The sequence below is a fragment of the Hyperoodon ampullatus genome, assembly GCF_949752795.1.
Source record: "Hyperoodon ampullatus genome assembly, chromosome: 8".
In the NCBI taxonomy this organism is placed as follows: domain Eukaryota; kingdom Metazoa; phylum Chordata; class Mammalia; order Artiodactyla; family Ziphiidae; genus Hyperoodon; species Hyperoodon ampullatus.
This window is the reverse complement of record NC_136921.1, coordinates 45,093,952-45,121,783: the sequence shown is the minus strand read 5'-3', so window position 1 is coordinate 45,121,783 and position 27,832 is coordinate 45,093,952. Positions and strand designations below refer to the sequence as shown.

The 27,832-nt window shown below is 42.5% G+C and overlaps 1 protein-coding gene across 1 annotated transcript; it reads right to left on the bottom strand.

Annotated features, from left to right (window-relative positions):
- Positions 1-966: 966 nt before the first annotated feature.
- Positions 967-27,832, bottom strand: NEMP2 (nuclear envelope integral membrane protein 2; the record flags this gene model as incomplete). Its single annotated transcript, XM_079709986.1, has 9 exons — positions 967-1,291; positions 2,023-2,199; positions 5,578-5,803; positions 7,444-7,558; positions 8,385-8,478; positions 9,935-10,007; positions 10,147-10,378; positions 14,999-15,114; positions 27,727-27,832. 9 exons carry the CDS (start codon positions 27,830-27,832, stop codon positions 1,150-1,152), a joined length of 1,281 nt encoding a protein of 426 aa, XP_079566112.1. The 3' UTR covers positions 967-1,149.

Genomic DNA, 27,832 nt, shown 5'->3' with positions numbered 1-27,832 from the left:
ACCTGAATTTAGGGAGTAAAAATAAAATAAAATAAAATAGCCCAGTCGACTTGAGGTTAAATGCCTTCAATTTCAACATACAAAAAAATGTAAAAAGTAATTCTAATCTTTAAATATGTCTATAAAAGTCTTATCAAAACTTTAAAATACAGCCATAGGAAATGTTTCTCTTTATCACAGTTATCAAACAGTTAGTTGGCTATTATTAAAAAATAAAAAATAAGTCATGAATATTGTGAGACCCAAGGCTGTGGAGAGATGGCCCCTTACACCAATACTGTGAGACCCAAGGCTGTGGCGAGATGGTGCCTCATTTCTAAAGGTCTCTTCTTCTACCTGAGTCATTGTAAACAGTAGGGCTGGAGTTCTAGTCCCAGGGCTGCCTCTAAAAATCCCTGTGGTCTTGGACAAGTTATTTAACCTTCCGAAATCTCCATTCCTCCACCATCAGCATTTTCCAAACGTGTTCCAAGAAATATTAATCTCATGAAAAAGGGCTCTGTTGTCAAATTAAGTTGGAGAATGCTGCACACAATTCCTCCTCTTTAGGAGGTTCACAGTGTGCATTAGCATTATTAAAGGCTCTGAGAAGTCCTGCAGTACGTTTGTTTAATCATGCATCCATCTTAGTTGACCTCAGGACTCCTTTACCTACTAACACTTATTAGCATCCTGTGGACTACACTTTGGAAGATACTGGTATCCAGTATCCATCTTCCATGGATACTGGTATCCATGGTATCTCAGGTCTCTTCCAGCACTTACACTGATAACACGCAGGAAGAGCAATGCAGAGTCTTTTGACACAGGTTCTGGGGATTAAGAGAGGATTTAATGCCCTGCAGTTGACAAGGCACCTATTCAAATTCACTGGCCCCTTGAAGATCAACATGATCCCTTTGTTCCTAATGAAAGTCTTCATTCAAGGACAGTGGTAATGACTGTCACAGAACCTTGGTGGCCACCTACAGTGTACAATACACAGAACTGTCCAGGAAGGACCAGTTACCTTCAATACAGTTTAGTTTTCCTTTCCAGTGGGACTTGATTTTTCTCCATAGTGAATGCTTTTGCCACTGTTCCCCAGTACAGTTCTGCCCACCTTTAATAGGATCCCTGCCTTTCCCCACTTCCTTGTCCAGAATGAAGTCAGTGTGCAGGCAGACTGTCAGGAGTCCTCAGGTTAAACAGCTGCTCTTCCAAGAAGGCACCCGCAAGGCCATATTGTTCTTCATGCAGCCTGACTTCTTCAGGCGACAAGTGGCTTCCTCCAAGAACAAAGTCTGCAAACCTAGTAAGTATTTGTTTTAAATAAAGTTAATGTTATCACAGAGAGGTTTATTTGGAAGATAGCATGTTCCCTGGCTACTTATCCCCTTTAATTAAATTTGACTTTGCATCAATAGAGGATGGCATTTGCACAGTGGGTGTAACAACAGGAATGGCTTATGGGATCCTTCTCTAGACGTTCAGGGAAAGGATCGAGAAGCAGGCAGACTTAGGAGCACTGAATGCTGCCAAATATACCCACTCCTGCTTCCTAATTCCTTCTTTCTCTCTTTTCTTATTAAATGTATTATTTATTCATTATTTTAGTGTCAAGACTTTCCCCCTTCAGTCTTTAATTTGAGGGCACTGTCATTTGGGTAAAGCTAGGAAGAAGGGAAAGCAGTAGGGAAAAGATGCTGGGGCAGAGATGTCTTTCTTGGTGATCTTTACAAATGACTTTTCGTCCCCGTAGGAAGAGAAGCAGGTGACACATCCCATTCCGTCTCCCTTCTCCTATGAGTTATCTTTATGGCCTTCCCTATGAAACACAGCTGATCAACATTTATTCTGACACTGGCAGTTCCACGGGGCGAGGCAGAGCACGGAAGCAAAAGCGACTCTGACAGCTTCCATGGCATTTGCTATCCAGGGAAGTTGACTGTTTCTAGCCTCAAGTATCTGATCCAAACCATCATGTTATTTTCACGGTAACTCCAACCCAGGCTGTGTTGCGGGCAGTGGAGCGGGGCTTACGTTTTAGGCGCCCGGAGCCTGGAGACGGCCAGCCAGGACGGGAAGCCGGGGCTGCGGCAGGCCTGGCGCAGGTCCTCCAGGGCGCGGGTCGTCGCAGCATCGGCTTGTTCCCTGTACTCGTCTTCAGTAAGGAACTTAACCACCGGCTTTTCTGATGTAAACCATTTCTTCATTCTCCTAAAACAGGCAGCATGTGATTGCTAGATTCCTGGCCATATTTGGTTGCTCAATTCAAGCCTTAAGATTTATAAAAATACATTTCTTCGACAGTAATGGTAATAATTCTTAACTTCCTCTATATCATACTATATTATTGTTATCATGACGGAGGTTTACAGAACGTGTAGTTTGGGCCTATCAGTACACTTCCCCTCTTCCTGGACCATCTGAAATAATGTCCTATGGCATTTGAGGATCAATTTCTGATAGAGATGTTGATTGCATTTTTCTTCCTCAGTGATTTCAAATCAGACAAAAGTCTGGCTTCTTTATGCTTGCCCTGCTGATTTTCTTAGCAGCAGGCCTCTGAGATGTCCTTTTATGGAGACCTAGCAGAATCACTTGCCACTTAGTCTGAACAGAGAAGCCAGGAAGATTTGTGGAATATCGCCTCCACCTAGTGGTGGGGATTCTGACTAACCTTTGAGGAAGTAAACACTGTACAAGGGTCATGTATACACAGTCATTTATAATAATTCTTCCTCTGCTACATGCTGAGGGGCTCATGATTGGAATTTTTTTCCAACCAAAAAAGTCCTAAAGGGGAGAATCTCATAAAAATGGTAATGATGAAAAGGTTTTAACATATATGTTATACTTACCAATGAGTTTAAAAAAATGTTTTTAGGTGGTTTAAAATTTAATTAAACCAGAGATTCCCAAATATAAATGAGCATCAGAATCACCAGGTGTTTGAAACATACATTTTCTTGAGGTTTGGGGCCTGAAAAATCTTTAAACTTTTATTGATTGTCTGGTGGTTGATGAGCTGAATTAGGGAAGCACTGACAGGATTTCCTTCTCCTTTCTGAATACCTAGACTGTCTCCCTAGAGGAAAACTCCTGGGCTCTGAGGAGAAGCCTGGGACACAGTCCTGGCTTTGAGGTTTACCCACCGTGTGAACTGGGGCAATACCTTCACAGTTCTGAGCCTCACCTTGCTCACATGGAAAAAAAATGAAAGCAACAAGGAGGTCACTGTACAGATGAAATACATTATTTTGTGTCAAGTGCTTAGCACAGTGAGTGGTCTATAATAAGTGTTCAACAAAGATAATCAAAAGAATAGCTACCATATATTATTAAAATATATTCAAACAGCTCTTTGCAAACTAGAAAGTACTATACAAATCAAAGTATTTCCTCTGGTTTATTATTTAACCTATAAGTTCCTGTTTTATCCCCTAATGTTTCACATAATTACTCACTAGCAAGATGAAAAGTTGAGGAAGTTACATACAATACATTTTGATCATTAAGTTTGTGTTAACAGAACGCACAGCAAATGCATTAAAGGATCACCGTGCAGGTGACAGAACACACTTTGCTCTTGGCAGGGCAGTGGATGTTTAAAGGGAAAGTGGAAGGAATTCTCTCTTGGGCTCCTTGGGCCACAAGCCTGGCAAAGGACCAGAGGTCTGAAGGATGTGTAGTGGCCACTGTCCTCCTGGCAGAGGGACCTCTGAGACCCCCAGTCACTGTCTACCTCTGAGACAGGGCAGGGGGAAGCAGTCAGCATCAGTCCCCCGACCCTGCTGCCTTTCAGTCTCCCCAGCACCCTCTGCAGAGGGGCCCTGCCCTGTCACTGGTGCATTTTAACCCTGTGACGTCACCACACATGCAGTCATCAGATCCAGAAACTACCAGTTACCACAGAGTCTCCTTCCTCACAGCCAAGTTTACCTTGTAAATACTTATTAACTCCCTCTTCCTGCCTTGATCTCACTGCCCTACTCCAGGCCCTCATCACCTCTTGCGTGGATTGCTGTGATGTCTGACCACTGGTCTCCTGCCCCGGAACCTCCCCTTAACCTCCACCGTCTGTGCCAGAAGACAGATGGGCCCCTCCTACTGCCCGAGGCATGTTCATGGTCTCTGCTTTGATTTTTGCTTGTTGAATGTATTTTTATTTTCAGATTAGTTGCCAACATTTAAACACTGTCAGAATTTACATTCTAATCCACATTCCCAGGTTTTCTAGAAAACCAGAAGAGCTGGCAAGGCAAGGCCCATATTCCCACATGGCAACAGTCAGCTTAGGCTGAATGGCAACTGACCCCCTTTCAAGGAGGCAATGTTGTAGAATTTCACACAGTCCTCACCACGGCCTTCCCTCTGCTCGGACTCATCCCTTCAGTACCTTCTGAGCCCCAGGCATTTGATTTCTAACCCTGTCGAGGCAGTAGTCAGAGAGCACTGACGAAGATGCGTAACGGTCAGCTGCCTCCGCCGCATTACAGGATCAGATCAGATTCTCCAGCAGGGCCTGTGATGCCTCCATGACCTGGCCGACACCCACCTCGCTCGCTGGCCCTGTGATGGTACCAAACTGGGCTGTCTCCCCGTCAGGAAGGCCCTTCCTACATTTATTCATCTGGCTGTTTTGATTCATTAAAATTCAGCCCAGTGACCTCCTCCAGGAACTTTCCTGAACTTTTTCTACACACCACAGTTCCTGTGCAGGCCTACTTTAACACTTCAGAGCTATAGAAACATATGCCTACGTGTCAACAAGTGCACCTCAAGGGTAGGGACCATCTCCTTCACCTGTGCACCTGACACAAAAACAGGTGCTCAGACTCCATGACTGAGGACATCATAAAGCCGTGACAACAGAAGTTGTCTCATCTTTCTTTCTGTACTTTCCAAAGGCTTAAGCCTTGTCTTAAAACCTAAGAAAAAAAGAAAGTCTGGGGCTTCCCTGGTGGCGCAGTGGTTGAGAGTCCGCCTGCCGATGCAGGGGACACGGGTTCGTGCCCCGGTCCGGGAAGATCCCACATGCCGCGGAGTGGCTAGGCCCGTGAACCATGGCCACTGAGCCTGCGCGTCCGGAGCCTGTGCTCCGAAACGGGAGAGGCCACAACAGTGAGAGGCCTGTGTATCGCAAAAAAAAAAAGAAAGTCCGAATTATATAAATCATAACTTTCAATCAGTTGTGATTCATTTCTGTTCCCTAACTCTTATCTCATATGCACAATTACCTCTAAAGCAGTCCTGGGCCCTAAAAAAGGAAACGTAGAATGAAAGTAGAAATTATAGGCGACCCCGAGCCCAAGTAATTTTGCCACTGATTTTAGTGAATTCTGGGTGAGCTGTCATTACCTAGTAATTGGTGGTGCAGCTCTGAAAGATGAGCGACGACTAGCAATGGGGATGGGATCAGATGCTTATTACGTTCTCTAACTGTCCCCCTCTCAGAGGGAAATACCCAGATGAAGTGGAGTTAATTGTGAGATTAACTATGATGTGTCCAAAAAATTCCCCCCCAAAATAAATAAAACCAGAGCTCAAAATGTCAAATTTATGATGGGAAAAAAAAAAAAAAAAGATACGCACCACCTCACATAAGCGAGCGCTCTCAATGGGTAGCGCAGCATCCTGGATGACAGGATGAGAAGCATCACCACGTAGGCGAACTGAGGAATGGCCACGCCGGCGTAGACCAGGAGCAGGGAAAGGAGCTGCAGCGTCCACGCCAAGAGGGTCACGCTCCTGTCCTCCACGAGGGGCCCGTGCTTGTAACAGACAGTAAAGCTGAGACACCCAACTATCAAGACGTAGCCTGTAAAAGCAGAAGAATGTAAAACAATACAACACTGAACTGAAAAGTTATGGGAAAAAACCCGGCAGAGCCATCCATGGCTTAGAGCTAAGAACATATCCAAAAACATTCATTTTTGTTTTCTTTTTCCAATGAAGTTGAAAAATGCATTTAGGGCTAGTTATTCCTTCCATGTGAGATATTAGGCTGACTTTTGTAATAATTAAGGATGTATAATAATAAATTATTATAATATTAATATGTAACTATCCCTATTTTCTGGTCCAGAGTCCTAGAGGGCAAATGTTATCACAGTTGCTTTGGTCAGGAATAAGCCTCAGTGTAGGTCACAGTCTGCTACAAAAGCTATTCCTAATTTTTATTTTCTAGTCACTAAATGAAAATATAATTTTACAGTGCAGGGATCGGGCAGTCACCCTCGTAATCCAGTGCTCAGTTTCCAAAAGAGGGACAGTGAGATATTCTGTGGTGTCTCCTGTTGTGATCCAATGTCACGTGCACATCGCCTCTTACGTATTTCGCCAAGTGTTTCATTTGTATGTAAGCAAGCCTCAAGATCTAATTTCCACCTTATAAAAAATATAGGGGAGAGAGAAACAAATTAAATTATACTACAAAGGAATAATCAGAGAAATCCAGAAAGTGGGACATTCTATAGGACAACTTGGTCTCTTCAGCATATCATTGTGATGGAAAAAAAAAACAAACCCCAAAACCTGTTATGGATTAAAGGAGACTTACAGGACACAACAGATGCAAAATGTGATTCTGGACTATATCCTACCTTATACAAAACAAGCATCAAGGATGTTTAGGGAATTTGAACATGGCCTGGATAATAGATGATTTTATGTAACTATTCATTTTTTTAGATTTAATAGTTATTTAACTATAGAGGAAAATGCTCTTGCCTTATAGAGATGCTCAGTGAAGTATTTAAGGAAACACACCGTAATAGCAATAATTAACTTTGAAAATACTTCAGTGTAAAAAGAAAAATGGGCTAAAAACATAAAACCTTCAAATGAAACAAAGAATTGATTGCTTTTGTTCTGGGTGGGTGGACTTACGGGAGAAATCTGGCACTAAGAGTTTAGGAGAAAAGTGATTCTCCCATTTCTCTATAATTTCCCAAATAAAACACTTTAAAAAGTTGGGTTTTTCTCTTTTGTTTTTTAAAATAACATCAAACAAGAAGAACAAGTGTCTCTGTTTCTGAAAAGTCAAGTTTTCATTAGTCATTTATATTTAGGATTTCTCACCTTTCATACTGAATAAATTAAGAAAAAGAAATAAAGAGCCACATTTTAGAGAAGTGTTTTCATTACAATTTAGATGTGGTTAGAGCTTAACCACAACTCAAAAGCACGTGCAGTCAAAAAGGGCAAATGTTTTTTTGCTCTTTTGATCATTAGTATAGAAAACTAAGAAGGATGTCATACAGAAAAGTCTAAAATGAGAACTAGTGAACTGAAATCACCAAGCATGGGAATAAAATAAAATATTATTTTTAACAGTTCTTCTCCTTAGTTCAAAATGAAAATTTGGATGCTGGAGAGAAACGTATGTCAAAAGAAGGCCCCTGGCTGTACTTCTCAGCTTTACCAATAATAGACCATATTATTTAAAACTTTACCTACCTAATATATATATTCTGTTTTCACACCACAGCCACTTCAGCTCTTCTGTCAGTTGCCACACGACATAAACTGAAGCAAACCAACAACCAACCATTAGAGCCCAAAAGGTGCTATACTGTGTGTGGAAGAAAATAAATGACACAGTTTTTGGTTCATTCACTCTCATAAAAATAGAAATAAACAAATAAACCCTTTGTATTCAAAACTTCTATATCAAACTGCACTGAAGTCAACTCAAGATACTCTTCTTGTGTCTTGTTAAAGGTCTGATCCACGCACCAGCAGCTTTGATGTCACCTGGGAGCTTGCCAGGATGCAGACTCTCAGGCCTGCTGAGACTCCTGAATCAGTCTGCATTTCAACAGGACCCCCGGGTGACTTGCATGTACATTACAGTTGGAGAAGCACTGTTCTAAAGAATAAATTTATCTCAAAATAATGCTGGTGTTGCAAGCTTTCATCAGAGTAACTACAACATGAGCATCATGAACTAATATATATGTATCCTCAACTAAATGTGGGGCATTCTTTTATTGAAGGTGTTTTGGGGGAACTAATAATGATGAAGAAATCCCCAGATGTAGCAATGCTGTTATTCAAGGCCCCAATGGTTCAGCATCATGACATTCCTCAGCTGAGCCAAGAGAAATCTGCACTCAGCATAGAATAAGCCCCCATCACTCATAAGAAAAACGTATTATCTAGAAAATAAAAGGGTCTCAAAAAAAGTATCGCCAAAACTTAATACTTAAGCCTACACATAGTAATAAATAAAAACAGAATCTCTTGGAAAAGATACAATTTAATCCAGTTTATACAATGTAGAAATACGGTTTGAATTAAGAACTTTCATAATAAACATGAATTAATTTTAATCAATTTTTCACGTTTATGAGATTGTGATTTCCATTTTTTTATTCATTTGTACGTGGTATACCTACCTTAGGAATGAACTTTTTCACCAGCAACAGGACAAAGACTAATGTCATTAGAATACCTAGCATAGTCCCCGAAGAGTAAAAGAAAACAGGGCTCCTGTCAAGACAAGCAGATAAAAGCCATTTAAATGCCAAGTCGCTCTTTCAGTATTAGAAACATGTTTAACTTGACAGTAGTCATCAAGATTATTAAGAAGGAAAACTCAGATGGCAGCTTTAATTACATCCTATACTCTTAAAAAATGAAATCTCTACTTGAAATTTATGGTAAATAGCTTGCCACTAACTCAAAACAGAATGTCTGAGTTATCTTCTATGTTTAGAATCTGGTCCAATAATAATTATTGGAGCACCTATCACATAGCAGGCACTTGTCTGAGAGCTTAACATGCTCTCACAACAGTCCTGTGAAACAGCTATCCATGTCTAAATTTTACATGGGAGGACACTAAGGCGCCAACAAATTAAAGGCTTTCCCAAGTCAGTACCTGCCAGTTGGAGGATTCAGGCCTGCAGCCCAGATCCTCTGAGTCCAAGCTTTACTCTTCAGGCTATGTAAGCAACATCCAATTTACTAAGACCATGGAGGACATGAAACACACTCTCTTAAGCCATAAGGAAAAACTTGAAAATAAATAATGCCCAGAATAGCAAGTTAAGAAGTAAAATATTATTGGAAAGAAATTCCTTTTTCACGAGAGAAGTTATAAGAAAAAAAGTATCAGGATAATATGTTAAATTCAACCTTCTGTATCAGAGCCACAAGTCTAGGAGGTGGTGCAAATGTAAGAGAGAGGAAGGCACCCAGCATCAGAAAACCTGAGTATAAATTTCAGCCCTGGCAAGACTACTCATGTAATGACGGATGTCGGTTTTCTCATTTATAAATTGAGAACAATAATCCAGAGCTCACATAGCTGTTAAGAGAATCAAATCAATTAAAATAATGTATAGGGGCTTCCCTGGTGGTACAGTGGTTAAGAACCCACCTGCCAATGCAGGGCACACGGGTTCGAGCCCTGGTCTGGGAAGATCCCACATGCCATGGAGCAACTAAGCCCGTGCACCACAACTACTGAGCCTGCGCTCTAGAGCCCGTGAGCCATAACTACCGAAGCCCGTGTGTCTCAACTACTGAAGTCTGCACGCCTGGAGCCTGTGCTCCACAACAAGAGAAGCCACCGCAATAAGAAGCCCGCGCACCGCAACGAAGAGTAGACCCCCTCACTCCAACTAGAGAAGGCCCGCGCACAGCAACAAAGACCCAACACAGCCAAAAAATAATTAATTAAAATAAAATAAATCTATTAAAAAAATGTATATTGATACGTAATACAAAGTAATGCATGGGAAAGTACTCTGTAACAAGTACATATCATACTATAAAAACAAATGTTACTGGTTTTAAAACCTTTCAAACACTGTCTTCAGACCAATTGTTTGCAAAATCTAAAGCAAGACCTACAAACTAGTGTGGAAATATTCAGCACAGGGTCAAAAATGTCCTACTCTTTTTGATTCACAAATTTAAGAAAGTAAAAATGAATACTTACTGACTCAAGGTCTTTGCATAAAAGAAGAGGAAAATGCCCGCCACAAACACAAGGAAGAGTTTGAAATCCACAACTGGAGCAAAAAAGACACAGACACACAAACAAACAAAGATTCTGTGTCAATGTAGTGTTAGTGAAAAAAAGTCAATTTACTGAAATGTCACTCCAGAAAAACTGATTCCAGAAATCACGTATAATAAAAACAGACTTACTGTTTCGATTCACGCTTACTGTATAGATAAATATCTTCCTGGCAGGCTTCACAGAGAAGCACACAGTCTCCCCATATGGATTGATGGTTATGGTTATATCATTAGACTCTTTTGGTGTCCAAAATTTATGAATCACACATTTGATAATAGATAGAATGGTTTCTGGATACTGGCAATTATATCTTTCTGTGATATATACAATACTGAGCAGGCCTGAACTGGTAATTTTCACCTACAAAACAAGAACAAACAAATTCACAAACACAGAAGTTAAAACTTCTTATAAGCTTCTTAAAATCATGAGAAAAGGAGTAAAGAGAGCCCAAGACTGGTGGAGTAAAGAACACTCAGAGGTACTTGGCAACATTCTGATCCCAGGGACAGATCCAGAGGTCTGTGTTTAGTCAACACTCACTGGGGCACAGACACTTTTTTTTTTTTAATTTTTTTTTTTTGCGTTACGCGGGCCTCTCACTGCTGTGGCCTCTCCCGTTGCGGAGCACAGGCTCCAGACGCGCTGGCTCAGCGGCCATGGCTCACGGGCCCAGCCGCTCCGCGGCATGTGGGATCTTCCCGGACCGGGGCACGAACCCACGTCCCCTGCATCGGCAGGCGGACTCTCAACCACTGCGCCACCAGGGAAGCCCACAGACACTTTTTAAAGTGGATGTTTCTTCCCCTAAGTTGTGGATGATGGAATTCCCTCTTCCAGCAGGTTACTGTGGCCAAGGGACATGTGAAAAGGGATGAGACAGAAAATAATAGGTAGCAAACTATTTGGTTATAAACCTAATGAGAATAGGGTTTATATATCTACCACTTCTACTGTGATTGAGGAAAAAGCATTTCTATCTTACAGATCAGCTGAGCGTACGTGATTCAGGCTTCTCTCACCATGCCCGCTGAAGAAGGATCAGAACCCAACCCCAGGTCCTACTCAAGTCTCACAGCAAAGAACCAACTACAATACTAAGCAGATGATGACAGCCCAGGGATCATTAAAGGACTACTCTGCTGCTGCCTCTGTCCCTCTCTATTTCTCTTCTTTGTCCAAGGATACGGCAAGCCTGAGAAGGGGAAAGAGAGCACCAGTTCTGAATCCCAGGCCTCAGGTGAAATCGCCCAGTACCTGTCCACCTGCACCCCGATTCTCTTGGATTTTAGCTCCTGGCTCTCTGCTGCTTTCTCTCCAATACTACTTCCAGTCATGTCTCCGGGATTAAATATACACAAGATACATATAGAACTCCTTCCAATACCCTGTCCTCTTGGTTCCTTGAACTCCTCCCTTCTTATGCTCCACTCACCTCAGCTAATCATGCCTGCGGCCACACCCTGATCTTGTCAGTCCCAAACTGCAGCCCCCAATACAGGCTGCATGAAATGCACCCCATTAGCTGACCACCACCTCCTATCTTTCCAGCGTGCCCCCCGAAAACCCCGACCCCAGCAAGCACTGACCCCAGCAGGGAGCAAGCACCTTTCCTCTGCTGCTCACCGCTGACGTCCTCAGCCCCTTCTTTTCCAGCGAAGTTCCATGATCAATCATTAGAAAGCATTCCCTCATAGGTACCCTTAACTTGTTTGTACCCCTCGCGCTTTGTCCCTCCACCTATTCCACGTGTGCATCTGCACCACCGATCACGCTGGAGAAACTCGCGGAGCTCTCACTTCAAACCCGACTGTGAACCTGAGGTAGGACCGGAAGGCTGCCGGCAATCATACCACACACTCCTATCCAGTGGCTCTTCCACTCTCTTCAACGATGACCTCACGGCTTCTCCTTCCTCAATACCCCAGTGACTCCTCCCTGCCTCACTTCTGGCTGGTGATCCTTCCTACTTCACTGAGAACGGAAAAAATCGGAAGAGAACCGGGAGGGCTCTTATCCCCATATCCCCCCACCTGTCAGCATCTGCAGGCACATGCTCTGCTTCTGGCCTGTGCATTTCCGGAGGAAATTTCTGCCACAGAGGAGGTTTACATGCTCCATTCTAAAGGCAAGCCCCCAACCTGTGCACTGGATCCCATCCACCTTTGCTACTCAGGGACATCCCACCGGTACTTCTTCCCGCTCTACTAGACCCTTCCTATCAGCTTACAAACATGCTGGCATTTTTCCCACTTAAAGAAAAACACAAAAAGCTCTTTTATTGACTCCATTTTCCCCTTCAGCTATCACCCCCTTTCCTCACTTCCCACTGCAATAAAATTCTTTTTAAAAGTTGCCAATACCTGCAGCCTCCAGTTCCTCTCCCCCATTTCTCTCTTTAGCCACTTCAGTCAGGCTTTCATTTCCAACAGGCTGCCCCTGACGAGGTCATCATAACCGAATGGTCAACTCATTCCCAGTCATTCTATCTGATCCATCAACAGAGTCTGGGGCTGCTGACCACTCCCTCCTCCCTGTCGCACTTCCTGGGGCTCCCTGGGCACCTCCTTCACTTGTTGCCCTTTCTCTCTCTCCTCTGCTGGCCCCTTCCCCCTCCCAGACCTCTTAATATCTGACTGACCCAGGCTCAGTCGCTGGTCCTCTCCTCTTCTCCGTCTAACTCACTCCTTAGTCCCATGGCTTTAAGCATCATCTATAAATATGCATCACCACTTACTTTTGTAAAAAGAAACACAGGAAAGATATACCAGAAACTAACAAGACTGATTACCACATGGGTCTGGTGGGAAGGGATGAGGGGGAGTGACACTTCTCTGAGGACACCTTTGTGTAGTTTTGACTTTTGAGCCATATTAATATTGTACATACTAAAAAATAATGATAATAAAATCAACCAGGATGAGGAAAAACTCTGAAATGGAAACAAATAAAAACAAGTGTATTTCAAATGAATAATATAACCATGTTGAAGGGGGATGGGTAGGAATGAATTAACCCAAGTAACTTGAGCACAGTATTTAGACTGTGACCCCTCAAACTAAAGATAAAACGCACTGTAAACAAGTACTGAGCTCTTGTTACTAGGTTTGTTTTTCACAACAGTATGGCTTAGCAACTCTGAAATTACTCTAGGATTAGGCAAATAAATCAATATATTGATGAGAATGGGAACCAGGTTTCTCACAATCAGAGAAGAGAGTTATAGATATGGAAAGGAGAAACACTAGAGTGAACCCAGTGGTGTTGGAGAGACCAGAATTCATGGTTTTTGAAGACAGATAGACAGGAAGAAAGAAGAAAGAAAGGAAGGAAGAAACAGCCATGTGTAGGAGTATGGGTGTGTATATACACATATGATCATGATATCTGGTAGTAATGAACACACCTGACACTGAATGCTCCTTGGAAAAATGTATGACTCCAGAGCTGCGTCTAAGAAATTACAGGATAAGCCTGGGAACATCTTGTTTGCCAGAAGGTAAAGAAGTGCTCAAATAATGACAGGCACAAGTTAAAGAACTTAAGAGCTAGTTCGAAGGGGCTCCTACTGGCCAAATCTAGGACAGTTTGAACAACAAAACAAATAATAAAAGTAAGGAATTGTAGTCCAGCAAATGAATTGGCGATCCATGAAACAATATGGATATAAATAAATTGGGGAGGTAAAACTCTTCCTTACAGAAGAATGCCAATGAATGTAGACGGAATAATGGAATTAGAAAATCACCATTTGATAAACATCGTGATGATAACTGATTCCGGCAAGCATCATCAACAGATAATAAAACCAGGGGGTAAAAGTTTGATGAGGAATAAAACATATACATAGTCTCAAATTATCCCCTCAAAATAGTCATTCATTACAGAGGTGAAGATAGTTACTTTACGGTGGTGAAACTGTAAACTGACAGATAACACCTTAACCAAGTGAGCAAAGTGGTGTATGTTCTCAGTAACAGTACAAAGCAACATCCAGTGCCTCCTGATACAATGACGTCCAAGCCCTTCCCTCAGATACCCTGCTGGGTAACTCACATCACTGAGATCTTACTCATGTGTCACCTTTTCAATGAGAATGACCCTGACCACTCCTTTTAACACTGCAACTTGCCTTCACCCCCCTCATTCCACTTATCTTACTCTACATTTTCTTTTTTTTATAGCACTTACTAGTTTTATAATTTTCTTCTCTTTTACATTTATGGCTAACCCCACCCTACCCCCTACCCCCATTCCCAAGAGTGTAAACATCACAGGAGCGGGGATCTATTTTGTTCACTGACGGATCCTAAGAGCCTAGAAGAACTCCTAGCACTTAGTAGGTGCTTAATATTCATTAAATGCTGAAGGAAGGAAAGTGCTAGGCTATTAAGAGTAACTACTGGGCTTCCCTGGTGGCGCAGTGGTTGAGAGTCCGCCTGCCGATGCAGGGGACGTGGGTTTGTGCCCTGGTCTGGGAAGATCCCACGTGCCGCGGGGCGGCTGGGCCTGTGAGCCATGGCCGCTGGGCCTGCGCGTCCGGAGCCTGTGCTCCACAATGGGAGAGGCCACAGCAGTGAGAGGCCCGCGTACCGCAAAAAAAAAAAAAAAAAAAAAGAGTAACTACTATCTTGACCACACCTGGGATCAGAGGCAACTTCAGAATTTCTATAGAGAAGGGTCTGAGATAGCAATTATTTTAGAAAGTAGGCGAGAGGGTATTCTTGAGCCATGTCCGAACAGCAAGCACACTGCACTCAGACAGTATATCCACTTGGAGTGGTTGGAGAGGGGCTGATGAAGAGTATGGAGGTTAACGTCCCCTCCCATAGCCCCCCCCACCTGAACTACTGTGTGTAATCCCCCAGGCAGCTTTCATACTGATACACAGCTCTGTGTCATACAAAAGCTACTTCTACTCTTGAAACAGTACGTTTTAACTCCCTGTTCCTAAGACATAATTTGAAAGTAGGCTCTTACCTGCACAGTTGACCATATATACTTCCATTTCACTTGGGATTTTTGATTGTAGCAGTAACAGTCTGACTGAGATGTTTTAATTAAATCCATTTCCTTCAAAGCTTTACACCTTGGAACTGAGAAACAGAAAAAAGAATATATTTCCTAAATACGTAATTGTCCAGAATCTTATCTTCTTTCTTTTTTATTCACAGGGTTAATGACGGCTGTTTTTGTAGTCTATGGCCAGTAAATTCTTCTACGTGGTAATTATAGTCCTCAGTCTTTCCAATCTAGCAGGAGGCAGACAAAAAGATTACAGTCCAGTACCAATACCCTTATGACAGATGGAGGGACTGTAAAAGCACGGAGAATAGGCACTTTTTCAATCTTGAAGTCGAGGGCAAGGACTGAGGGAGGCTTCCCAGAAAGGAGGAAACGTGAGTGGAGCACTGAAGCACAGTCAGAGGCAACGAGAGAGAAGTCAGGGGGTGGGGGGACAAACGTGTACAGAACCACGGAGATGAGGGAAGGCATGGACGTGCTTCGGCCATTCACGGGGATGGAGTGTAGGGAATACACAGGACATTTCAACACCTGCAGCTAGAGAGCTAGGTGGTTTCTGTTACACTGAGGAGTGTGGCCTTCCCACAGAAAGCAGAGCATTGAAGGATTTTAGGTAAGTGTCCGAGTCTCGGCAAGACACTGTGGACATTCCAAAGGGTTTAACTGAGAAGAGTTCAGTGAAGATGTAGGCAGGGTTAAGGCATTAACAACAAGGAACTGTGAAGTTCCCAGGCACCAGCAAGGGCAGAGAGCCTTCCACATCCCTAGGCCTGAAATGGCAAAGTACTGGAGCCAAGAGGACAGCAGTCTAAGGGAATGCAAGCCCTGCCAGAGCTTCAGGGGGGGCTCTCTCCTGCCCTCTCGTCAGTGCCTCTCATCTGCCAAACCCAATCGGAAGACAGAGGGCAAAGAAGCCTACAGAGGCCAGCTGCCAGGACCTGAGCACAGGAGAGCATGGCACAGAATGAATCTGTGGGGACAGAGGACACGGTCGTGTCTTAGAAAGAGCGTTCTGTAGGCCACGCAAAATGTTAGAGGGGAAGAAGACGGAAAGCAGAACTGTGGAGGCTCCCGAAGCAGTCTAAGCAAGAAACAAACTAAGTAGGCAGGAGAAAGCACAGATGTAAGAGCACCTGGGAAGTGGAATCAACAGACTCAGAGATTCAGAAATGACCTGATGGTTCTGGTGAGTGGAATAAGGAATACTAGAGAAGAAGCAAAAAAAGGGGAAGAGTTCAAGTTTAGAAGGACTGAGTCTTGGTTGGTGGGGCTAGGTGAAGATGGATAGGTCTGTAGCACAGAAGTCTGGCTGGAGACAGATGTAGTACATACATATGTGTGTGTGTTCTGTGTAATACACAAAAAATATTTTATATATAATATGTAATATATAATACAATATAACACAGTGTAACAGAGAGAGAGAGAAGACAGGTGCTGCATTACAGATGGTAAATGTAGTAAATGCCACAAGAAAATTATGAAGTAATGGGGTTCATTTTTTTCTGAGGCTGCTGCTATATTTGAATTTAAAATGAAGTGAGATGAAAGTCACAGATGCTTCTGGACCCAGGATAGGGTATCACCACTACGTCTGTCAAATATGAAACAGCAACAGGGAATGTTTACGCACACATCGAGAAACGGGCCTTATGCCCCAACCCTCACTCCTCTAAGGAGAGTGTGACCACCTGTTTCTCCAGAAAAACCTGAAATGAAGCTAGAACAACCTGCTACACCAAAACTGGGGAAGGATCGGGTAATCAGTAATAACAAGTCGACAATTACATCCATTTAGGGATGAACACTAAGTAAGTCCAGATAGGTCCTGGTCCTGCCTAGAAACACCTTAGCATTAAGCTGGAGAAAAGTGAAGAAACAGACACTGTGAATGCCTATCACCTCTAAAATACAACTGCATAAAAGTCAAGGTTCTCAGGTGGCTGCACAAAGCAGGGAAGTTACACGAGGATCCAGTACCCTCCGCTGTGATGCTGTGAAACCATTTAATCTTTACTCTTAACATTGTGATGCATATGTTTTTAAATATACCAAGAAATTTGCAGAGTTTGAGAGTCTGAGATGCAAATATAAGAATCCAGGTTAAGAGGCAGATCTCAAAAAGGCACGAGAAGGAAGCTCTAGAGGCTCTTTTAAATACAGGATACAAAAATTAAAAATGCATTCTTTCATGGTCTGTTTATACACAAGGGCAAAAAGGAGAATGCAGAACGGTGTTAACAACACACACAGCAACAGATGCTGAGGAGCCTTCTTGGGTGTATCTGAGACACAAACGACTCCTGGCCACGGGCTGCACAGGGGACAGGGCCCTCCCGGGACCCCAGGGGGCTGCAGCTGGCCGTATGAAAGACGCGTGTCCAAGGAGGCAGTGCAGACCCTGGAAGAGCCTGAGCGACTGCGATGATAACACACCACGCGCTTTAAAAGCCCTCAGCTAGTGACCACAGGGGCGGCTCCGGACTCGCCTGCTGGTATCCCATGTTCTGCCTTCCGCGGCCCCCTGTGGGCTCTCTAGGCAGGAACAGGGTGAAATCGGGCGGCTGGAGTTGAGAACCTTATGCTGGGAGTCCCCAGTGGAAGAGGGGATTCCTACCTATCGTCGGGAAGGGAGCACACTCTGGGGCTGGGGTCAGGTGAAGAGCGTGAGGTCTATGGTCTGCAGACCCCGGCGGCCCAGACCATCATGACAACGTTAACTGCAGCCCGTTCTTCCTTCAAGGTTACTCCTAACGCCATACGCATGCTCACTAGGGGCTTTTCTTGGGGTCTTTCCAGGGTCCCTCCGTGCATCCCTTCTCCTAGAGAGCGTTCCACCACTTCAAGGGCTGAGTCAATTCCCCTAAGTACACGAACTACCCTCTTGTTAGTGGTCTGAGGAAAAACCCTTTGGAGCCTGAGCTTTGCAAACAAACGCTGCCTTCCAGTGAGGTTTTTTTTTTTTTCCATTTTGGTCCTAAGACTGTCTCCTAAATCATCTGATATCTGTAACTCTTCAGATAAGAGCAAGATGACGCAATTCGGGTAGAGTGCAATAGCTTGAATTTAGGAGTAAATGCTTCTGTGCTGTGCAGGCCGCAGTCTTCTTGCACTTGGGTTACTGTAAGAGACTCCTAGCTGGTGTGCTTCCAGAATCGCCCCTACGATGCTCCCCTACAACCTATTCTCTAATCAGTACAGGGACCTTTTAGAAACATCAACCAGAGCACAGCATTTACCTGCTCAAAACCCTCCAATGACTTCTCATCACACCGGTAAGAAAACCCACCCTCCTCTCCTAGGACCTGGGCACCTCTGACCTTTCCTCCTGCTTAGCCTCTCTGGCCACACCAAGCGTCCCTGCCTCAACCTGTCCTACATGCTGTTTCCTCCACCTGCAACTGGCTTTCCCCAGATCTCGGCAGAGCTTGCTCCTTCAGATAGATAACGTATGTATTTGCTCAAAATTCACCTTCTCAGGAAGGCCTTCTCTGACCCCACTGTCTAAACTGGCACACTCCTACCCCTTTCACCCACTTTCTTCTTACTCTGCTTTATTCTCTTCATATTATATATGTATTTTTTAGTTTATATTCTCTTGCCATGAAGTTAGGGACATGGCATGTTCATTATTGTACCCGTAGCATTTAAATATTTGTCTTTCATGTGTGTGTTGTAATTCGAGGGGACTGGTAGGTTATTTGGGCATGCAGAGCCGACCCAGTGAAAGCCGGCCGATCTTTATAAGAGGCTGGCCAGTGCCAGCACTGTAAAAGGGGGTGCACTCTGCTCTTCCCCTTGAAGCAACCTAATGCTGGACACCTGTCCAGCCTGTGCCATTGCCATCCCACCCAGAGAACCTGCAGGCTACACCTCCGCCTTACCCTACCCCATCATCAATGTGCCCTTAACTAGAGGGTGGAGAGCTGTAACCCTTAATATCCCTTGGGCTGAGAACCCTCTTCTTTCTCCTCACCAGGTAGAAAAGGGCAGAGGGAAGCAAGAGGTGGCGATCAGCGTGTCTTTGTTGTACTCTATATGGTACATCAGTGTACTCTGTGTAAACACCTCCCAGTTAGAAGGAAAGAACTTGCTCTGATTTCACCCTGGTCTTCAACCAGATTAAGGAAAGTACAGATAGGGGTACGTTGCCCTGATTCTTGATACTTACAGAAACACTACTAAAAGCATGTTGTAAACGGCATCTCCCCTGGAATTCTCCAGAGCGGCCTCTGGCTTTTGAGGTGAAACTGATGTTGAATTCACACAATACATGAGACATTATAGACAAGGTGTCAGCATTTCATGGTGCCCTCTGGCTGCCCTCATTGTTATCACCTGTCTCCTGAGGTGAATGCATCTCAATCCACCCACACAAGAATTCCTAATTATCTAAGGAACTAGAAACTCACAGCCACAAGAAACCACAACCCTAGCTCCAAGTGAGTTCATGTGAATCTTGTGAATCTTAAGCCATGGGCAGCTAGCATAAGACAGTGACTTGGACAATCAAGATTCTTACCACAGCTGGCCTACTGCCTTCCTAGAGGGAACCAGATCTTTTAATCTTAGATTGTTTATAAACGTTGTCTTTCCTAGGCCCCTCCTCCCTTCAGTAATTTTCTAGAGACATTTCATCATTCAATTTCTACTTCCTCTATCTCTGCCTGCAGGTAGGAAACAGAAATTATAGCCAGCTTGACTGCCTGGCTGAACTCTACCACCTGTTCCAGCCCTGACACAGAGGGCTGTGAAGCTGCTGGCAGGTCTGCAGGCGTCATTTATTCATGCAGTCTCAGTCTTCGCCGGTTCATTCAGCTAGGATTGGAACCTCCTGGTGTCAGATCTGGGCAAATCCAAATAAATCACAATATCAACAACATCCCCTCACAAGGCAATCCAGAAAACAAAAGGGAATTTCTAGGGATTCATAAAAATGTAATAATAATCATTCATTTGGTCAGACGAGAACAACATTTGCCTAGGGAGAGCCACTGCTTCCCCCTGGAGCTGAAGTATGTCTCCTCCCCAGAGGGTGCTCCCATAACCTAGGTATTCACTTCCTCAAGCCTGATTCAGGTCAGGAGAGGGGTCTGCAAGTGTGGGCTATCCCAGCTCTGCCTCATTTCCCAAATACTTAGGAGTATAAGCAGGACCAACCCCGAATGCCACACTTATTATGGCTACCCCAGCAAGGCCACGGACCGAGCACGGCCCTCCTTAACTACCTGCAGTCCTCGGCAGGCTCTCTTGAACCTTTCAATAAGCCTGACTCCTGGAGAACAGTGTATTTCTGGACAGTTGTGCCCAAACTGCTGTGACAAAGTGCAATTCTTTACATTACCAAAGGATGTGAGTTAGGGTTACCTTTACCAGTGAAATCCCTTAGTTCATTTAAAATACCACTCAATTTGAAAATATTCAATTAATCTAATGTTAGGACTACATATCGTATATAAAAAAAGAGACAACTGCACATCACTTGCTTTAACTGATAAATTAAATTTAAAATTACTCTTTTGTACTACTTTTGTCATTTATGTTTTCCTAAATGTATAAAGATATAATTAAGTTAAAGAGTTTAGTCATAAATTAAATTACCTTTTATTTTAAGGTAAAAATATTTAGTCAAAACTTCAGAAAAGGGCAGGCAGTACTTAAACCTACTTATAGAATATGCTAAAAATAAAAAGCACATACACTCTTCTAATCTAGCAGATCTTAAACAATCTCCAACATAAGAATATTTCAGCAATGTTCCTTCTGAAAATTTAACCTTACAGGGCCCTTATGGGAAAAAATATCTTCAGATGAAATTATAACTGAATAATAAAATCACTTATTAAGACAGCTGCTTTCTCCATCTGGCCTATGTAACTGCTTTTCTTTTGGGATAAGGAAAGGGAGGGAGAATAGTTAAAACAAAAAGCAACAAACCTTAACTCCTGAGAGTTCAAAGGGAGGAAGGATTTTTCTTGGTATTATTTTGTAAATTCAAATTCAAAGTAATTAGCATGTAGTACCAAAGTTACAAAGGAACTTCTCTATTAACCCCAGCTGTTGTTCTTCTAACCTGGCTTGAATATGAATTTGATTTTCATTTCTCCAAGAATGTGCATAGAGAATGAAACTGCAACTATCACACGCTAATGCACATTCAGGCCTGATTTTAACTTCAAGTATTGATTTTCTTCTCCACAGATGAATTTGAAAGCTGTGGTTTCAAATGGCCTACGGCTATGGTTCATTCCTGAGATGAAGTTCACGCTCAGAATAAAGAAAAAAGAATGAAAAGCACTGAGGACAGTCTCAGAGACCTCTGGGACAACATTAAACACACCAACATTCGAATTATAGGGGTCCCAGAAGAAGAAGAGAAAAAGAAAGGGACTGAGAAAATATTTGAAGAGATTATAGTTGAAAACTTCTCTAATATGGGAAAGGAAATAGTTAATCAAGTCCAGGAAGCACGCAGAGTCCCATATAGGATAAATCCAAGGAGAAACACGCCAAGGAACATATTAATCAAACTGTCAAAAATTCAATACAAAGAAAACATATTAAAAGCAGCAAGGGAAAAACAACAAATAACACACAAGGGAATCCCCATAAGGTTAACAGCTGATCTTTCAGCAGAAACTCTGCAAGCCAGAAGGGAGTGGCAGGACATATTTAAAGTGATGAAGGAGAAAAACCTACAACCAAGATTACTCTACCCAGCAAGGATCTCATTCAGATTTCATGGAGAAATTAAAACCTTTACAGACAAGCAAAAGCTGAGAGAGTTCAGCACAACAAAACCAACTTTACAACAAATGCTAAAGGAACTTCTCTAGGCAAGAAACACAAGAGGAGGAAAAGACCTACAATAACAAACCCAAAACAATTAAGAAAATGGGAATAGGAACATACATATTGATAATTACCTTAAATGTAAATGCTCCCACCAAAAGACACAGACTGGCTGAATGGATACAAAAACAAGACCCATACAGATGCTGTCTACAGGAGACCCACTTCAAACCTAGGGACACATACAGACTGAAAGTGAGGGGATGGAAAAAGATATTCCATGCAAATGGAAACCAAAAGAAAGCTGGAGTAGCAATTCTCATATCAGACAAAATAGACTTTAAAATAAAGACTATTAGAAGAGACAAAGAAGGACACTACATAATGATCAAGGGATCGATCCAAGAAGAAGATATAACAATTGTAAATATTTATGCACCCAACATAGGAGCACCTCAATACATAAGGCAAATACTAACAGACATAAAAGGGGAAATCAACAGTAACACACTCATAGTAGGGGATTTCAATACCCCACTTTCACCGATGGACAGATCATCCAGAATGAAAATAAATAAGGAGACACAAGCTTTAAATGATACATTAAACAAGATGGACTTAATTGATATTTATAGGACATTCCATCCAAAAACAACAGAATACACATTTCTCTCAAGTGCTCATGGAACATTCTCCAGGATAGATCATATCTTGGGTCACAAATCAAGCCTCGGTAAATTTAAGAAAATTGAAATTGTATCAAGTATCTTTTCCGACCACAATGCCATGAGACTAGATATCAATTATAGGAAAAGATCAGTAAAAAATACAAACACTTGGAGGCTAAACAATACACTCCTTAATAACGAAATGATCACTGAAGAAATCAAAGAGGAAATCAAAAAATACCTAGAAACAAATGACAATGGAGACACAACGACCCAAGACCTATGGGATTCAGCAAAAGCAGGTCTAAGAGGGAAGTTTATAGCAATACAGTCCTACCTTAAGAAACAGGAAACATCTCGAATAAACAACCTAACCTTGCACCTAAAGCAATTAGAGAAAGAACAAAAAACCCCCAACGTTAGCAGAAGGAAAGAAATCATAAAGATCAGATCAGAAATAAATGAAAAAGAAATGAAGGAAACAATAGCAAAGATCAATAAAACTAAAAGCTGGTTCTTTGAGAAGATAAACAAAATTGATAAACCAATAGCCAGACTCATCAAGAAAAAAAGGGAGAAGACTCAAATCAATAGAATTAGAAATGAAGAAGGAGAAGTAACAACTGACACTGCAGAAATACAAAAGATCATGAGACATTACTACAAGCAACTCTATGCCAATAAAATGGACAACCTGGAAGAAATGGACAAATTCTTAGAAATGCACAACCTGCCAAGACTGAATCAGGACGAAAGAGAAAAGATGAACAGACCAATCACAAGCACTGAAATTGAAACTGTGATAAAAAATCTTCTAACAAACAAAAGCCCAGGACCAGATGGCTTCACAGGCAAATTCTATCAAACATATAGAGAAGAGCTAACACCTATCCTTCTCAAAATCTTCCAAAATATAGCAGAGGGAGGAACACTCCCAAACTCATTCTACGAGGCCACCATCACCCTGATACCAAAACCAGACAAGGATGTCACAAAGAAAGAAAACTACAGGCCAATATCACTGATGAACATAGATGCAAAAATCCTCAACAAAATACTAGCAAACAGAATCCAACAGCACATTAAAAGGATCATACACCATGATCAAGTGGGGTTTATTCCAGGAATGCAAGGATTCTTCAATACATGCAAATCAATCAACGTGATACACCATATTAACAAATTGAAGGAGAAAAACCATACGATCATCTCAATAGATGCAGAGAAAGCTTTCGACAAAATTCAACACCCATTTATGATAAAAACCCTGCAGAAAGTAGGCATAGAGGGAACTTTCCTCAACATAATAAAGGCCATATATGACAAACCCACAGCCAACATCGTCCTCAATGGTGAAAAACTGAAAGCATTTCCACTAAGATCAGGAACAAGACAAGGTTGCCCACTCTCACCACTCTTATTCAACATAGTTTTGGAAGTTTTAGCCACAGCAATCGAGAAGAAAAGGAAATAAAAGGACTCCAAATCGGAAAAGAAGAAGTAACACTGTCACTGTTTGCAGATGACATGATACTATACATAGAGAATCCTAAAGATGCTACCAGAAAACTACTAGAGCTAATCAATGAATTTGGTAAAGTAGCAGGATACAAAATTAATGCACAGAAATCTCTGGCACTCCTATACACTAATAATGAAAAATCTGAAAGTGAAATTAAGAAAACACTCCCATTTACCATTGCAACAAAAAGAATAAAATATCTAGGAATAAACCTACCTAAGGAGACAAAAGACCTGTATGCAGAAAATTATAAGACACTGATGAAAGAAATTAAAGATGATACAAATAGATGGAGAGATATACCATGTTCTTGGATTGGGAGAATCAACATTGTGAAAATGACTCTACTACCCAAAGCAATCTACAGATTCAATGCAATCCCTATCAAACTACCACAGGCATTTTTCACAGAACTAGAACAAAAAATTTCACAATTTGTATGGAAACACAAAAGACCCCGAATAGCCAAAGCAATCTTGAGAACGAAAAACGGAGCTGGAGGAATCAGGCTCCCTGACTTCAGACTATACTACAAAGCTACATTAATCAAGACAGTATGGTACTGGCACAAAAACAGAAAGATAGATCAATGGAACAGGATAGAAAGCCCAGAGATAAACCCATGCACATATGGTCACCTTATCTTTGATAAAGGAGGCAGGAATGTACAGTGGAGAAAGGACAACCTCTTCAATAAGTGGTGCTGGGAAAACTGGACAGGTACATGTAAAAGAACACTCCCTAACACCATACACAAAAAAAAGCTCAAAACGGATTAAAGACCTAAATGTAAGGCCAGAAACTATCAAACTCTTAGAGGAAAACATAGGCAGAACACTCTATGACATAAATCACAGCAAGATCCTTTTTGACCCACCTCCTAGAGAAATGGAAATAAAAACAAAAATAAACAAATGGGACCTAATGAAACTTCAAAGCTTTTGCACAGCAAAGGAAACCATAAACAAGACCAAAAGACAACCCTCAGTATGGGAGAAAATGTTTGCAAATGAAGCAACTAACAAAGGATTAATCTCCAAAATTTACAAGCAGCTCATGCAACTCAATATCAAAAAAACAAACAACCCAATCCAAAAATGGGCAGAAGACCTAAATAGACATTTCTCCAAAGAAGATATACAGATTGCCAACAAACACATGAAAGAATGCTCAACATCATTAATCATTAGAGAGTGCAAATCAAAACTACAATGAGGTATCATCTCACACTGGTCAGAATGGCCATCATCAAAAAATCTAGAAACAATAAATGCTGGATAGGGTGTGGAGAAAAGGGAACACTCTTGCACTGCTGGTGGGAATGTGAATTGGTACAGCCACTATGGAGAACAGTATGGAGATTCCTTAAAAAACTACAAATAGAACTACCATATGACCCAGCAATCCCACTACTGGGCATATACCCTGAGAAAACCATAATTCAAAAAGAGTCATGTACCAAAATGTTCATTGCAGCTCTATTTACAATAGCCAGGACATGGAAGCAACCTAAGTGTCCATCATCGGATGAATGGATAAAGAAGATGTGGCACATATATACAATGGAATATTACACAGCCATAAAAAGAAACGAAATTGAGCTATTTGTAATGAGATGGATGGACCTAGAGTCTGTCATACAGAGTGAAGTAAGTCAGAAAGAGAAAGACAAATACCGTATGCTAACATATATATATGGAATCTAAGAAAAAAAAATGTCATGAAGAACCTAGGGGTAAGACGGGAATAAAGACACAGACCTACTAGAGAATGGACTTGAGGATATGGGGAGGGGGAAGGGTAAGCTGTGACAAATTGAGAGAGTGGCATGGACATATATACACTACCAAACGTAAAACAGAGAGCTAGTGGGAAGCAGCCGCATAGCACAGGGAGATCAGCTTGGTGCTTTGTGACCACATGGAGGGGTGGGATAGGGAGGGTGGGAAGGAGGGAGACGCAAGAGGGAAGAGAGATGGGAACATATGTATATGTATAACTGATTCACTTTGTTATAAAGCAGAAACTAGCACACCATTGTAAAGCAATTATATTCCAATAAAGATGTAAAAAAAAAAAAGTCTCAGTTGTGAAGCCCATCTGGAAGCACAAGTGCTGCTATAAGGCAACAGAAGTTGCCATTTCTCTTAGCTGTGGACTAGAATTTTATCAACTCAGTGGGCATCCTGCATGTCTCAGGCAGAGCAGAAGCATTTATGTATGATTTGATTAACAAAATAAAAAGTTGACATTGTTAACACTAAATCTGGTAACATAAAAACCTGAAAAACAGTGGGTTCATTGAGGCAAATAAAAGGTAAGGAAATTATTGGAGAACATTCAGTAATAGAACATCTTCATCTTTACTGATGAGAAAACTATGGCCTATAAAGATTACGTGCCTGGACCAACGTAATTCTGCAAGTGGGTGGCTGAATGTAATGACCGAACTAGAGAAATCAAGGTTCTGGATGCTGGTCCAAGGCTACTTACTTATTTTCTGGCTGCTGCCATGCTCAGAAACCCTCCTTCTTAGACAGATCTGTGATTTTTCCCCTCCTACTACCAAGCCTTTGTTTCCTCTTCTGTAAAATGGGTGTATAAATGGTGCCTACCCCATACGACTACTATGAGTATTAAATAAGATAATGCAGTTAAAGCACTTTTAACACTGCCTAGCACATAGTAAATGCTCAACAAATGTCCATTCAATGAAAACTGGTATAGAAGAGTCCCCCAGGGCATACCTCACTGCAAGATACAGAGGAGTTGGTAGCTCCAGCTCAATCTGATAACTGCCTTTATCCTTCGACAAACAATCCTGATTTTATTGGAGGGGAGCAGCTATGCCCGGCTAAAAGCCCACACTTGGTTGCCTCCCTTGCAACCAAAGGGGGGCAATAAGATGAAGAGAAGTTAGTGGACAGTGATTCCAGGAAATCTTTTAAAAATAGTGAAAACAGTGAAAAAGAAACGTTAAGCTCATAGCAAATTAGTAGCAGTTGTGGAGTTAGAACTCTTGCCTTGCCCCACTCCAGACAGCCCATAACAACACTATGAACAGCTACCATATCTTGTTTCCTTTGTACCAGGGACACGTTAAACATCACAGTAATCTTGTGAAATATTATCCATGTTTTACATGTGACCAGTAGTAGCACGACTCACTCAAGGTCACAGAGCTAGTTAGGGCAGGGGAATTTCAGTCCAATTCTAAAGCCAAAGCTTTTACCTTCTCTAGTCTTGAGTCCAAAGTTTTAGCTAGATAAATAATATTTTCAACCTAAGTTGATGTATACAAATGCCCTGTGTTGAAAGTCGGGAGACTAGGATCATCTGTACAATGACTATCTGTGTGTCCTTGGACTAATCAAAACTTCTCTGGGCTTCGGTTGCTTCTGTAAAACGAGGGAACTGGGCCAGAATGAACTCTGCAGTTGCTTCTAATCCTAAAATTATAGTGTCCAAGTGCCAGCAGAGACCAGGGAAGCCCAAGCAGGCGGTAAGGGAGGCCGCGCCCGCGGAGGGAGCCTTAAGCCGGGCAGGGAAACAGCTCCCCGCGCCCCGCCGCCCGGGGAAGGAAGAGCTTGGTTCATCACCGGGGAGCCGGGCGAGACGGGGAGAGGGGGCGAGGAGCGGGGGGTTAGGGAGCGGGGGAGCCGAGGAGCGTGCGCGCGCCCGCCGCCCGTGCCCGCGGTTACCTGACAACGCTGCCTCGTTCTCCTCGCCGCGCACCGCGCCCGCCGGCAGCACGGCCAGCGGCGGCAGCCAGAGGAGCAGCCAGCACGTCCCCGGGGGCGGCCGCAT